General features: G+C 37.4%; 1 protein-coding gene across 1 annotated transcript; it reads right to left on the bottom strand.

Moving 5' to 3' along the window:
* Nucleotides 1-227: 227 nt before the first annotated feature.
* dnaja (DnaJ heat shock protein family (Hsp40) member A) lies at nucleotides 228-7,192 on the bottom strand. Its single transcript, XM_079859729.1, has 8 exons — nucleotides 7,096-7,192; nucleotides 6,618-6,777; nucleotides 3,841-4,015; nucleotides 3,591-3,695; nucleotides 3,251-3,478; nucleotides 2,935-3,165; nucleotides 2,655-2,755; nucleotides 228-972 (listed from the first exon to the last, which is right to left on the bottom strand). Exons 2-8 carry the CDS (start codon nucleotides 6,747-6,749, stop codon nucleotides 757-759), a joined length of 1,188 nt encoding a protein of 395 aa, XP_079715855.1. The 5' UTR covers nucleotides 6,750-6,777; nucleotides 7,096-7,192; the 3' UTR covers nucleotides 228-756.
* Nucleotides 7,193-16,426: the final 9,234 nt, after the last annotated feature.

A 16,426-nucleotide genomic window follows, 5' to 3' on the forward strand; every position in this document is an offset into this window, starting at 1 on the left:
CATTTCTTTAAAGACACAAATCTTACTGATCCTAAACTTTTGATTGGTACATGTGTGGGTCTTGTACACCAAAAAAATCAGCTAGAACACCAAAAAACTAAATGTTTCACCTTAGATTCTTAGGTATCTTCATCTAGAACTTTTTGCTTAAAGAAATTAAAAATATACCATTCCTAAATCGCTTCCATTCAGTTGCGATTATATATATACTCAAGTAAACAAAGGAGGAAATGTAATGAAATGTTTTATTTGTGAAAAATAGAACAACACATTCAAGGGAAGAAACTTGACAAGTAAAACATACAGAGTCACATTCTTAGAAAATGTACAAATACCGATTCTTTTTTAACTGGCAAAAAAGTGCACTAGCTCGACCAAAGCACATCTAACAGATAAACATAAAAGTGAACATACTCACACAGGATGAATAATTTACATGCAAAAATGAAGTTACTATTAAATCCCACATGGATGATATTTTATATATTATTTATTTTTTATTTTTATTCAAAATAATTCCTTTGTTAATACTTACTTGTGGTGGATGTTACAAAACATTCCTGGTTCCTCCTCATCAGACTCTCAAGAATTAAGAATTCCAATGGTGAAAAGAAAATTATCAATTTTGTAAGGCTTTGGTAGGGGGAAATCCTTGCTGTACGCATTGAAGAACTAAATTTAATCACCCTAATATTCAGTGTAGACTTGCAGTCATATTTCACGAAGTATTGCACAAATGTTCCTGATCTATGACATTTATTGAGTTTGGCATTGGACGCCACTCTGCCTGGGGCCTTCATCTTCATCATAGGCTTCACTGCTGTAGTTTTTCTTTTGTCTTTCATAATCTACTTCACAGAGGTCAACCTCTTCCATATCATCTGACATCATGACGTAATCTCTGTCGGGAAGCAACCTCTCCAGGTCAGGCAGCATGTGCTCAGGTAGCCAGTGTTTATCTGGGAATTCAATCTGAGGGAACAGAAATGATTCTGTGAGATGTGACCATCCCAACACAAGATAAAGATAACAATTGTTTGAAAGAAAGAAAAAAAAAAAAAAAAAAAAAAAAAAAAAATATATATATATATATATATATATATAGTTTTGTTAATTCTGACCCATGTTTTAGTTCAATCAAACTCATTCCCATTTTAGGGGCCGTTTACACAACGCTGTTTTCAACTAAAAATGGAAACCTTTTTATGCGTTTTGGCCGTTCATTTACACAACAGCGTTTTTGGGGCCCTAAAAAAGCAATTTCTTTTAAACTACAGAAATGTAAATTTGTGAAAACGGTGACCTTATACGCAGACATATTACGTGCTCGATGCTTTCACCATCTTGACTGTTTGTATTCATATCTCTGTACTCATACATAATATATTTTTTGTCATTTTCACGGATCCATGTGAACGGGGAGCGTTTTGAAAACGTTGTCGGCTGTACGCAAAACTTTTCAAAAACGCGAAGGAAAATCTTTTCAGTTTTTAGTACATCATTGCCATGTGGACGTACCCTCAGTTAAGTCGAAACGAGGTAACGTAACATAGCCACGATTTACTAAAATAATGAAAACATTTAATAAGCTATGGGAATGAATTCTTAAAGGGTTTAGTTAACCCAAAAATGAAAATTTTGTCATCAATTACTAACCCTCATGTCTTTCCAAACCCTTAAAGGTGCCATATGTAACTTTATCACTCTACTAAAGCATAAAAAATACCATAATATGTTTGCATATATTGAGGAAACACGCTAAGTTCACATACTTGTTTCTCTGAAAAACACTTCTACAGCCAGTTATTTTACTTTATTTTTCCAGGCTGGAATATTTGTTATTGGTTTGGTCTGTGATAGCTTACTGCACATTGCCAATTTGCATTGTCCATTGCGCTCGTTCCTGTTGCGTGAGCTCAAACTGGCAACCCGTGTGAGTGCCGTCCAGTCTAAGGAGCAGGTGGCGGGAGAAATGACGATCTTCGAACGAGGTTCAGTCTTGTGTTACGCAGTGCGTTTGAGCTTCCTCAAGAACCAGTGAGGTTTGTTCTTGCGCGTCAAGCAAGTACAATTGAGCTTCTGTTTATGTCCGCTGATCAATGTTTATTTGTGAATAAAAGCCAAAATCCAATCTGTTCATGATATAAAACGATTGAGTCTCTTCAGAAAATTTGGACTAAACCTCTTGATTCATGTGGATTAGTTTTACAATCTGTGTATAAACCTTTTGAACCGACAAAGTGGTAGTTGATTGGACTGTCAATGGAGGGACAATTCATTTAAAAAATCTTTATTTGTGTTTCAAAGATGAGCACAGGTCTTGCATGTTTTGAACGACATGAGGCAAAGTAATTAATGGAAAAAAATTATAATTTTCTGCAAACTAACTCTTCAATTTGTGACCACGATTTAACTAAAATGAGGGAACAAATTAGTAAATCATGACCACGATTTACTAAAATGAGAGAATTAAATCTTAATCGGTGACCACATATATATTTTTGTCCGCATGTCATGTGTAGGGCTCTTTACTTTCACAGACGTTTTTCTCCATATTTTTATTTATTTTTATTTAATTTATTTTTTACAAAATATCAGAGAACAATTTTTTTATATTTAAAACAAAAAACTTATAACACAGGGCACCGACTTACCTCAAACATTATGATGAGAAGACCTTTCTCACAAGGGTCTCTGTACAGAGGCATGCCCTCGTTATGAATACATTTTAGTTCATTAGGTTTTATTACTTGACCTAAAACAAAAAAGACAATAAAAATTCAAACTGAATCAAAATTAAACTAATTAATTAAAAATGTATGTACTAAATGTTAATTTAAATATTTCCACAAATGAATAGTATGTGGTAATATAATTAAAAAAAAAATTTTTAAATCTAACTTTATGCACAATTAAATGGTACATAGTAAATACCTGGAGATGAATTGATGAGCAGCGATCTGTTATCTAATGTGCGGATTGTTTTTTTAAACCCACAGAGTGCCTCCACCAGCTTGATCTTCATCTTCATGGTAAGGTTGTCATCTTGCCTTTGGAAGACAGGGTGTTCTTTCAAATCCAGTACGATTAAAACATCACCAGGCTCCAGTCCAGGCTCTTGATCTCCTTCTCCATGGAATGTGATTTTCTGGCCATCCTTCATACCTGTGACAAAGACCATAACTCGTATACTTCTGGAACGCCTGCTCCAAATAATTGAAACAGAAGGTTTCGAAGAAAAGTTACATACCTCTGTCAATGTGAACTTCAAGAATCTTCTTCTTGCGCTCTACTTTGTGTCCATTGCAGTTTTTGCAGCGGTCTTTGGAGCTGAACTTCTCTCCTTGTCCTTGGCAATCTGAGCACATGCTCTGAATCTGCTGGATCATTCCGGGTCCAATCTGTTGCACCTGGACCTGAACCCCTCTTCCTTTGCAAGTTGAGCATTTTTCAATTGTGCCTTTTTTGCCACCATAACCTGCAACCATTCACATCTTTAATTGATAAATCAACATTGGGTCTTTAAGAATAATATTAATATAACAAGTTTCCCAATAAAGGTGCACGAATTAAATAATAACCCTTCTTACCGTCACATTTCTCACAGATCACATTCTTCTGAAGACCAAGTTTCCTTGTTGAGCCATTGTACAATTCCTCCAGTGTGACCCCAAGTTGGTGAACCACATTTTTACCTGAATAAATGAAAATAACAACATACAAGTTATGAATGGATATTACTAAACTTAAACTTTGAAGTGCATAAAATGTGTGCAAGACCCTCCCAAACCTTTTTGTTTAGACTTTCAATGGGGGGACATAAGTGCACATATGTCTCACCTCTCCTTTCTCTCTGCATTCTGCCTCCACCACCAAAGAACATGTTGAAAATGTCCATGGGAGATTCTCCTCCTGCCATGCCTCCCTCCTTGATGGCTTGTTCACCACCTTGGTCATACAAATCCCGCTTTTTGGGATCTGACAGGACATCATAGGCTTGTGATATGAGTTTGAACTGGAGAATAGAAAAGATCCTAATATTACTAATTTTAATGCATGAACAAATACATCCCAGGAAAAACACTTCACATCCTTGATCAGTGTCCATGCTGCATTTAGCAGATCAAATGAGTGTAAAACTCTAAATGCCTTAGTGCCTGTCTTAGTCTTTTTTTCTTTATCTTTCTGTACTAAAATAACTTTTTTTGGTAACACTTTCGTTTGGGGTCCAATTCTCACCTTTAACTAGTTGCTTATTAGCATGCATAATACTAGAAATTTGGCTGTTTATTAGTACATATTAATTCCTTATTCTGCATGACCATATTCTACATCCCTTAAAGGGTTAGTTCACAGAAAAAAATAAAATTCTGTCATTAATTACTCACCCTCGTGTCGTTCCCAAACCCGTAAGACCTTCGTTCATCTTCGGAACACAAATTAAGATATTTTTTATGAAATCTGAGAGCTCTCTGACCCCGTCCATAGACAGCAATTTAATTACCACCTTCAAGGCCCAGAAAGACATCTTTAAAATAGTCCATGTGACTCCAGTGATTCACCCTTAATGTTATGAAGCGACGAGAATACTTTTTGTGCGCAAAAAAAAAATTATAACATATACACAACTTCATAACATTAAAGGCCCATGCATACCGGGACGATTATCGTGCGCGCTTATCACCGACATTTAACACTTGTGACTAAACATAGGGCGGCAATGTGAGTATGCACACCGACACGCAAAACACCAGGCGTAAAAGTTTGGCGCGTTAACTGGCCGACCAATGAGATTGGCGGTTTTGTTCAGGTGCCTGGAGCTGCTGAAGTTACAGTACTTGGTGGCGCTCAAGCACAAAATGGTCTTGCCGAGCACACATTGATAGAAGAAGACGACGACGAAGAGGAAGTAGACGAAGAAGAAGATGCAACGAGGCAAGATGAATGTAGAGATGCTGGTCTCTTTGGTGTCTGAACACAAAGAACTTTATGACAGTGACTACAAAAAGTGTGTGAATGGTTTTGGCAAGCACGTAAATGCTGGCTCTCTTCTTCTGTGTGACAAACGAGTGTCAGAAGCGTAAAGTTGCACAGCGCCACCTTGTGTACCGGGGTATTTCTGCTTTTCAATAAGCGCCGTCTACTGTTAGGGAATGAATTTGCACGTTAATTCGGTGCATCACCAGTGAAAATCGCTTGGGTATGAACACAAATACGTGTCGAAAAACGCCTCGAAAGACGCTGGCGATAAGCGCACGCAATAATCGTCCCCTTGTGTACGAGGCTTAAGGTTGAACCACTGGAGTCACATGGACTATTTTAACTATGTCTTTACTACCTTTCTGGGCCTTGAAAGTGGTAGTTAAATTGCTGTCTGTAGAGGGGTCAGAGAGCATACCAAAAATATCTTAATTTGTGTTCCGAAAATGAACATAGGTCTTACAGGCTTGGAACAGCATAAGGGTGAGTAAAACCCTATATGTCGAACGTCGCATGACCAAACCGGAACACTGGTCTCATCGCATCCGCTTGTCAGAAAAAGTGTTAACACCAGTATGAACTGATACCAATATCTATGGGTAGTCAGCTAACCTACCTAGTAGTTCCCTTTGTTATTGGCTTTTTTTCTGTTCAAATATCTAAATGTTAGTGTGAAAAACTTTTAGATATCAATCTGCATTTGGACATTGGTTATACTCATCTTTGCTCACTCCTTTTAAGTTATCTTGAGTAAAACAGCTCATTTTTTCACGAAGCACATACAAAAGACCTGAACCAGAAGCGATACGATCTGTTTTACAGAATACGGAAGATAAGTTGCACATAACCCATATTAATGACAGAATTTAATTTTTGGGTGAACTAACCCTTTAATCCTATACCCAATTCCTACCCAATATCTAAACTTAACAACAACCATACTAACTATTAATAAGCAGTAATTAGATGTTTGAGGCAAAAGTTGTAGTTAATAGTTAGTTAATAGGGAGAATTGGGCCTTAATCTAAAGTGGGATCCTTTTTGTTTTTACAGCTTTCTTCTTTCCCTAGGCCATTTTCTCCCTGCATTTTTTACTTTTCTTTTTTCACATCATTTTTCTACATTCAACATTTTTGTGGCAATTTTTATGTTTGTTTTCTTTTTTAGGCTCTTTTCTTTGGCTTTTAAACTTTTATTTAGCCTATTTATTTGTTTGGCCTATTTCATTCCTCCAATATTTTTATTTGTGTTTATTTGTTTTTGAAAATTGGCAGTTTGGTCTAACGTTATTCCCTTCAAAATTACAACAAAATAAATATATAAATAAAATAAAACAACATCATAAAATGAAATGAAATAAAGCACCTATAAATCCACTCGTGATTTATCGCCCATCTGTTCAGGGACGGTTTTTTTTTTTGTTTTTTTTTTTTTTCTTTATTCAAAACAAAAACAAAAATACAAAGCATTCACTATTTGCATCAATAAATGTGGATAGATCCCACAGCAATGCTTCGCCGGCTCACATGAGTGTTCGGGACACTTCCAGAAAGTTCCTCTCGTTTCTGTCGCTGTCATTTACAAGGCAACGTGAAACACTACACTGTATCTGCATTTGGCTCAGCACCTCCACTTACTTTCTCTCCTTCATTCGGGTTCTTATCCGGGTGATATTTCAACGCCAGTTTCCGATATGCCTTTTTGATCTCGTCCAGCGAGGCTTTGGGACTCACGCCGAGCAGGTCGTAGTAACCGGTTTCTCGAACCATCTTTGATATAGGAATCAACTACAGTAGCCTATAGAAAATAATATCAACAGTCCTGCTCACTTCAAGAGTATGCAAGCTATGCGTATGACATTGAATTAAGCTTTAAATTATGTTTAATCATGCCACGAGACATATGTTTGTTAAATTAAAAAACATCAACATTAGAGCAGGTTTGATGAGTGTTCACCTAGGCTATGTAACTGTTGGTTCTTGAGAGAAAGCTAACGTGTAACACACCATTCCTCAAAACTGTCCCATAAATTCGCGAGTAAGTCTAGAGAACACTTCAGCTAAAGCCTCGCGCTTGTAGCATACTTGTGAATGTTATAAGTTTTATAATACTCACACAAATAAAGGAAGAGGAAAAGCCGGTTCGCTGTGTCGCCGGGTTGGTCTCTCTATCTGTGACTGTTGTTCTTCTGTGTGAACGCAGCGCGCGCTGTAGCTCTTATATAAACGGTGGCGCTCCAGAACCTTCTCGAGCTCGCGCGCCGGAACCTTCGATGCGAAGAATATATAGATCATGGGATGGGTTGAAAGAAGGGCAGGCCGATTCCTAATCCCATGCGATTTGAGTCGAGACTAATGTGTATGATTTTTATGCTGCCAAGAATAAATCTATGCTTTCAAGTATAAATGCTATCAAAAATGTTATGTATAATGAATTTGCATTATGTTTTAGAGCAGGTTTTCAAACTGGGCTCCGGGATCCCCAGGGGGCACAAGGAAGTGTTATTAGGGGGTCCGTGGAAATGTTTACAGAAAAACTGTGTAAACAAAATGTAAAAAAATAAATACATAATAATCATTTTAAAATAAATAAATAAAAATAGTATATGAAAAAATAGATTAAAATACAAATGTGGTACTATACATAAATAAAAAACACAAAATATTAGATTAAAATAAACAAATAGGATAAACAATACACCATGCAGTAGGCTATATAGTGGGTAGAAGAAGAAGAAGGAAAAAAACTTCGGTCCCTGTGCCCCTCTGGTCGACACTCGACAATCGAGCCGGCCCCTCACGCACACACTACATTCTTGCATTGCAAACTTTACATTGTAGCCTGTTCATTATCAAAATAAAATAAATTTTGGAGGTCTGTTCTGGCAAACACCCAGCAGAGGTCGCTATTTAACAATCTAAAATTTTCTGCCAGCTAATAAATGAATATGATGTAGCCGTATCTTGTAATAGAATATATGAATAGCCTATGTTATATATTCCTAATTATCGATGTCTGCACATTCACAACAATATGAGTAACAATATATTATTTATTTAGCTACTGTATTTTTATGGATTTAAAATTATTTAAAAACAAGTTTTAGTAGATTCAGTTGATTTGTTTGTGTTGGCTTTGTGTTTAATTTCGAAGTTTAGCCTATGTATTAAACACACACAGTCAGAACTTTCTATTGACTTATATTGTTTATATATATATATATAGCCTGTTGATAAATAACCATCACAACCTCATCCGTGTCGTCCCGGGCACTATTATTCTGTAAAACCATTCTTTTGTTTTTTGTGGCTCATTAACGATTATGTGATTTTTTTTAGCATGGATAGTTTTTTAGCATGACTTTGTGTAAGATGTAAATATTTTTTTTAATAAAAGATCATAAAGTCCTGTATATCTCATCGATTTATTTCCAGTTGAAAACTTTATTTCGATATCACTTAAGCCTTTATATATAATGCATTATCAAAGTATTAATAACTAGATGCAAAAGTTCGTCGAGACAAACTTTAAGTTGGCTTGAGAAAGTTTGGACCAGAACGCTTTTTGCTAGGCGGTTGCTAGGGTCTTTTGGGTGGTTGCTATGCTGTTTCTAGGCGGTTGCTAGGGTATTCTGGGTGGTTGCTAGGCGGTTGCTAGGGTGTTTTGGGTGGTTGCTAGGCGGTTGCTAGGGTGTTCTGGGTGGTTGCTATGGTGTTGCTAGGTGGTTGCTAGGGTGTTTTGGGTGGTTGCTAGGCGGTTGCTAGGGTGTTCTGGGTGGTTGCTATGGTGTTGCTAGGCGGTTGCTAGGGTGTTTTGGGCGGTTGCTAGGCGGTTGCTAGGGTGTTCTGGGTGGTTGCTATGGTGTTGCTAGGCGGTTGCTAGGGTGTTCTGGGTGGTTGCTATGGTGTTGCTAGGCGGTTGCTAGGGTGTTCTGGGTGGTTGCTAGGCGGTTGCTAGGGTGTTCTGGGTGGTTGCTATGGTGTTGATAGGCGGTTGCTAAGGTATTTTGGGTGGTTGCTAGGATGTTGCTAGGCGGTTGCTAGGGTGTTCTGGGTGGTTGCTATGGTGTTGCTAGGCGGTTGCTAGGGTATTCTGGGTGGTTGCTAGGCGGTTGCTAGGGTGTTCTGGGTGGTTGCTATGGTGTTGCTAGGGTATTCTGGGTGGTTGCTAGGCGGTTGCTAGGCGGTTGCTAGGGTGTTCTGGGTGGTTGCTATGGTATTTTGGGTGGTTGCTAGGGTGTTCTGGATGGTTGCTAGGGTGTTCTGGGTGGTTGCTAGGCGGTTGCTAGGGTGTTTTAGTGGTTGCTATGGTGTTGCTAGGCGGTTGCTAGGGTGTTCTGGGTGGTTGCTAGGGTGTTGCTAGGCGGTTGCTAGGGTATTCTGGGTGGTTGCTAGGCGGTTGCTAGGGTGTTCTGGGTGGTTGCTATGCTGTTGCTAGATGGTTGCTAGGGTATTCTGGGTGGTTGCTATGGTGTTGCTAGGGTGTTTTGGGTGGTTGCTAGGCGGTTGTTAGGGTGTTCTGGGTGGTTGCTATGGTGTTGCTAGGCGGTTGCTAAGGTATTCTGGGTGGTTGCTAGGCAGTTGCTAGGGTGTTCTGAGTGGTTGCTATGCTGTTGCTAAGGTGTTCTGGGTGGTTGCTAGGCGGTTGCTAGGGTGTTCTGGGTGGTTGCTATGGTGTTTCTAGGCGGTTGCTAGGGTATTCTGGGTGGTTGCTAGGCGGTTGCTAGGGTGTTCTGGGTGGTTGCTATGGTGTTGCTAGGCGGTTGCTAGGGTGTTCTGGGTGGTTGCTATGATGTTGCTAGGCGGTTGCTAAGGTATTCTGGGCGGTTGCTAGGCAGTTGCTAGGGTGTTCTGGGCGGTTGCTATGGTGTTGCTAGGTGGTTGGTAGTTGTCACAGATGGTTACTATGGAGTTTTTATAGAGTCCTTAGCATGATCTTGGTATGATTTAGCACTTAACTAATTGATATTAGCATGTAGCTATTCACTGCTAGCATGTGTAGCATGTTGGAAGTGCTGTTTGCTAGCATGAGTCAAAAGAGCCAAACCTCATCTCTATACGATGTTCTGATACTGAGATATAGGTCTTGCAAAACGGTTGCTAGGGTACTCAAGTTTGGTTGCTATGGAGTTGCTTGGGAGCTTGAAGCTTTAAACTTAAGAAGTTTAAAGTGGTTTGAAGTTTAAAGTAGTTTACGAGTTTTGAGTTTACAAGTTTAAATGAGTTTAGAGTTTAAGTTTAAATGAGTTTAGTGTGTGTGTGTGTGTGTGTGTGTGTGTGTGTTCACACACACACACACACACACACACACTTAGAGCTTATGAGTTTAGAGTTTATAAGTGTATAAATTGATGAGTTTATAAGTGTTAGAGTTTTTGAATTTAGAGTTTATAAGTTTTAAATGAGTTTAGAGTTTATAAGTTTTAATGAGTTTAGAGTTTATAAGTTTAAATGAGTTTAAGAGTTCAGAGTTTATTAATTTATGAGTTAAAGAGTTAATAAGTCTATGAATTCATGAGTTTATAAGTTAATTAGTTTATAAGTGTATGAGTTTAGAGTTTATTAGTTTAAATTAGTCTCATTGGCTAATATAGTATATAGAACGGCAGTTTGGTTTAGTCTTCAAGGTGTTTAGATTTGAATTTTCGTCGGTTGGTGAGTTTGAATGTAAATTTGAATTTTTTAGAACTCCCCAATGTAAGTCAATGGGAGTTTTTCCGAGTTTTGATCGGCATTTTCAGGAAAACCGTAAGTCCGATCAGTCTGAAAAGATATAGCAACTAACTTCAGATCAGTTTGAGTGTCTGAGCCGAGTTTGGAGTATGTAGTGTTAAAGCTCTAGGACGAGTTTGAGTCAACAGTTTTTAACAGAAGAATAATAATAATAATAATAAGTTTAAATAGGATTTCAGTAAGTTGGCTCTCTCAAGCCAACTTAATTAATTATGCCTTGTGATACACCCTATACTGCATTGTGTTCACATTAATAATTGTAGAAGTGATTGTAAAACGTCTTTGGAAAGAATAATGAAAAACTGCATGACAAACAGCCATTTTCACATGTAATAAGGAATCTGTAAATATTATAATGCATTTTAACTTTTGTTACAATTATTTATGAAAAGATATGATTAAATTATAATGTATACCTTTATAGTGCATAAAGGCTTTATGTAAAGTGTAACCAAAATGTATTTTTAGATGGTAGCCAAACAATATAATATCATGAGAGAGAGATGTATAGTGTACAACCTCTCACTTTTGATTGATTGATTGACTGATTGATTGTACCCATAAAAAAATTCCAATCACCCCCACCCTTTCCTCCCTCTTTCGGACTGGATACTTGTACCGAACACCTGTTCCAGCCATCTGTTTATCACCCCCACTATCCCCCATCCTGAGGTAGGTTACAGTATCTCACAAAAATGAGTACACCCCTCACATTTCAGCAAACATTTTAGTATATCTTCTCAAGAGACAATACTATAGAAATGAAACTTGGATATATTTTAGAGTAGTCTTTGTGCTGCTTGTATAGCATATACACTGCTCAAAAAAATAAAGGGAACACTTTTTAATCAGAGAATAGCATCAAGTCAGTTAAACTCCTGGGGTATTGATCTGGTCAGTTAAGTAACAGAGGGGGTTGGTAATCAGTTTCAGCTGCTTTAGTGTTAATGACATTAACAGCAGGTGCACTAGATGGGCAACAGTGAGACAACCCCCAAAACAGGAATGGTTTTACAGGTGGAGGCCACTGACATTTTTTCCCTACTCATCTTTTCGGACTGTTTTTCACCAGTTTTGCATTTGGCTAGGGTCAGTGTCACTACTGGTAGCATGAGGCGATACCTGGACCCTACAGAGTTTGCGCAGGCAGTCCAGCTCCTTCAGGATGGCTCATCAATACGTGCCATTGCCAGAAGGTTTGCTGTGTCTCCCAGCACAGTCTCAAGAGCATGGAGGAGATTCCAGGAAGACAGACAGCTACTCTAGGAGAGCTGGACAGGGCCGTAGAAGGTCCTTAACCCATCAGCAGGACCGGTATCTGCTCCTTTGTGCGAGGAGGAACATGATGAGCACTGCCAGAGCCCTACAAAATGACCTCCAGCAGGCCACTGGTGTGAATGTCTCTGACCAAACAATCAGAAACAGACTTCATGAGGGTGGTCTGAGGGCCCGACGTCCTCTAGTGGGCCCTGTGCTCACTGCCCAGCACCAGGGAGCTCGATTGGCATTTCCCATTGAACACCAGAATTGGCAGGTCCGCCACTGGTGCCCTGTGGTTTTCACAAATGAGAGCAGGTTCACCCTGAGCACGTGAAAGACAGGAAAGGGTCTGGAGAAGCCGTGGAGAATGTTATGCTGCCTTTAACATCGTTCAGCATGACCGGTTTGGTGGTGGGTCAGTGATGGTCTGGAGAGGCATATCCATGGAGGGACGCACAGACCTCTGCAGGCTAGACAATGGCACCCTGACTGCCATTAGGTATCGGGATGAAATCCTTGGATCCATTGTCAGACCCTATGCTGGTGCAGTGGATCCTGGGTTCCTCCTGGTGCACAACAATGCCCGGCCTCATGTGGCGAGAGCATGCAGGCAGTTCCTGGAGGATGAAGGAATGATACCATTGAAGGGCCACCACACTCACCTGACCTACGTCCAATATAAAAAGACATTAAAACAATGTATATTATTAAAATACAACGGGTTGGTATACATACATTTTAAAATGTAAAATGTAACAATGTTTAAAAAAAACTTTAAAACATTAATGAAAAATGATAAAATGCATTTTCTAAAAACAAAAGTGTTCAAACATTCGCTAGTATTAATATTTTTACATTTAAAGAAAGTTGTAGCCTACTTTCACAATCACATAGTGTTTAAAGACATTAAAAACCATGTATACCGTTCAAATAAGAAGAGTTTGGAATACATTAATTTAAGATGTTACAGGAGAAATTAGAAAGCTTTTTCTTCACATACAACATCAAATAACGTAAAAATTCAGTAATTAAAACGTTTATAGAAAAGTAAAACAAGATAATTTCTTTCACAAGCGTTTGTAAAGAAAGCAGAACAAGTTTAAATTGCATTTTCTAAAACATATCAAACAACATGTTTTAAAAAAAACATCAAGCAAATAATCCTAAGTTTTATAGTAGCCTATTACAATCATCTGTTAAAGTTTTAGGGAAAACAAATCTCTTAGCACCGTGAAACAAGCCCGCACGCTTCTAAGTCAAAAGTTAGAATGAGACTGGAATAATGCTCAACACTTTCCACAGTCTCCACCCACCTAACACGGCCCCATAAAAGCCAAGAGGCATAACAATTCTTTTTACCCCTCCCAACTAACCCCCACCCTTCCCTGCCACCTTCGGACTGGACACCTGTTTCAGCCATCTGTTTATCACCCCCACTACCCCTCATCCTGAGGTATTTACGACTGTATAGGAAATGCGAGTGTGTTTTTGAAGTGTAAATGTTCGAAAACGGCGAAAAAACATTCAAAAACAATGTATTTTAAACTTTTAAACAGTGAAGCATTGTATAGGGATGAGACAAGTAAGATCAGTGTGTGTTTTTTTAATTATTATTAAAGAAAGTTTTTTTTTTCACTTACATTTGAAGAAAGTTGTACTTTCATTTTTAAAAAGACATTAAAACAATGTATATCATTAAAATACCATGGGTTGGTATACATACATTTGTAAAATGATAAAAAAAGTTAAAAAGTCAATGAAAAAAGGTTCAAATGCATTTTCTAAAAAGTTTTCAAACAAGCACAAAGTCTCTTGACCAGAAAAAGGTTAAATTGCATTTTCAAAAAGTTACCAAAATTTGTTAGTGTTAAAATTACATCAGATAAATAGCCCTGTTTTCTAACATACATTTAAAGAAAGTTGTACTTTCACGATCAGTGTTTAAAAACATTACAAACCATGTAGGCCTACCGTTAAAATAAAAAGCGTTTGGAATACACTCAATTTAAGATGTTAAATGAGAAGTTAGAGAGCTTTTTCTTCACATAGGGTGAAGTCAGGTAAAGTGGGACACTTTTTGGTAAATTGCATTTTAAACAACCTAAATCAGTTAGAATGCATTAAAATTGTATGTGTTTTGTTTAAATAGATTGTAATGAAGGCCACTATGGTGAAATTTCCCCAATTCATGTATTTATTAACAAACTGTTCATCTTTAAACACCATCTGACACCCTCTTCAGCAAACTGGAAGCAATCAGGTTGAGTGGGACACTTTGTTAGGGAAAGTGGGACACTATTTTATGGTTAAAATTAATATGAGAAATACAACCCCAATTCCAATGAAGTTGGGACATTGTGTAAAACGTAAATAAAACCAGAATACATAAATGTGTTGCGCATTATGAAGCGCAAAATACAACAACGGAGACCTTCAAATTAATTAATACTTGGAAGGATTTTTTAAAATGCATTTCTGGAACTAATGCAAAAATTGTAACATTGTAAACTTCACTCTACATTCAGTGAATGGAACTGTCATTTAGCCTACATCTTTTTACCACCTTTTAACAACTTCAGTGAACACATCCGAGAAAGATGAAGTCATCTGGAGGTGAGGGTGGCGCAGTTGTGAGTGTGGAGGCATGGGGGGCTGAATTCAGGGTATTTCAGGATAATAAGGTTGATAATTCTGTCACTTATGATGTAACAATAAAACTTTTGCTTTTACATACATTTATACTGTCCATGTATTAGAGATTAATAACAATGAGCATCTAACTGTTTAAAATATTTGTGAAAATTAGATTCACAGCACTGTCCCACTCAACCTGAAATGCACTGTCCCACTCAACCTAACACTGTCAGGTTGAGTGGGACAGTGCTGTGAATCTAATTTTCACAAATATTTTAAACAGTTAGATGCTCATTGTTATTAATCTCTAATACACAGACAGTATAAATGTATGTAAAAGCAAAAGTTTTATTGTTACATCATAAGTGACAGAATTATCAACCTTATTATTCTAAATAGATTTACACTTGCCGGGTGGTTTACCATGAGGTCCCAGGAGTCAAGCAATTTGAAAAATAACAACTGGACCACATCTGTGATGTCACACCAATCACAACCTTTATTTCATATCCAATAGACATTCAGCTACAACACAGTAGCCTAACAATTGTTGTGATTGGCTTACAAAATTAACCCTTTACAGCACCCAAAAGCTAAAGTGTCCCACTCAACCTGATGTCCCACTCTACCTGAATTCACCCTACAACTTTTAAAAACGTAAAAAATCAGTCATTTACAGAAAAGTAAAACAAGTTAAGAGAATTTCTTTCACAAGCGTTTGTAAAGAAAGCAGAAAAAGTTTCAATTGCCTTTTCTAAAACATATCAAACAACATGTTAAAAAAACATCAAGCAAATCAGTTGTATAGTATTGCAATCATCTGTTAATCGCTTACGCTGCTCCGTGAAAAAGTTTTAGGGAAAACGCAGCACCGTGAAACAAGTCCGCACGCTTCTAATTCAAAAGTTAGAATGAGACTGGAATGATGCTCAACACTTTCCACAGTCTCCACCCACCTAACACGGCCCCATAAAAGCCAAGGCATAAAAATTAATTTACCCCGCACTCCCAACTAAACCCCAACCTTCCCTGCCACCTTGGACACCTGTTCCGGCCATCTGTTTATCACCCCCACTACCCCCCATCCTGAGGTATTTACGACTGTATAGGAAATGCGAGTGTGTTTTGAAGTGTAAATGTTCGAAAACAGTGGAAAAACATTCAAAAACAATGTATTTTAAACTTTTAAACAGTGAAGCATTGTATAGGGATGACAGAGACACGTAAGAATGTTGTTTTTTTTTTTATTATTATTATTATTAAAGAAAGTTATTTTTTCACTTACAATTGAAGAAAGTTGTACTTTCATTTTTAAAAAGACTTTAAAACAATGTATATCATTAAAATAGGCTACCATGTGGTATAGCCTATATTTGTAAAATGTTAAAACGTTAAAAAGTCAATGAAAAAGGGTTAAATCGCATTTTCTAAAAAGTTTTCAAAATGTGTTAGTGTTAAAATTACAAATAGCCCTGTTTTCTAACATACATTTAAAGAAAGTTATACTTTCACAATCACAGTGTTTAAAGATAAAAAAAGTATAGCGTTAAAATAAAGAGTTTGGAATACATTCAATTTAAGATGTTAAATGAGAAGTTAGAGAGCTTTTTCTTCACATACAACATTTAAAAACGTAAAAATTCAGTCATTTACAGAAAAGTAAAACAAGTTAAGAAAATTTCTTTCACAAGCGTTTGTAAAGAAAGCAGAAAAAGTTTAAATTGCATTTTCTAAAACATATCAAACAACATGTTAAAAAAAGCCATCAAGCAAATAAGTTTTATAATACAATCATCTGTTAAATTTTTAGGGAAAACAAA

Source organism: Squalius cephalus, assembly GCF_949319135.1.
Source record: "Squalius cephalus genome assembly, chromosome: 23".
In the NCBI taxonomy this organism is placed as follows: domain Eukaryota; kingdom Metazoa; phylum Chordata; class Actinopteri; order Cypriniformes; family Leuciscidae; genus Squalius; species Squalius cephalus.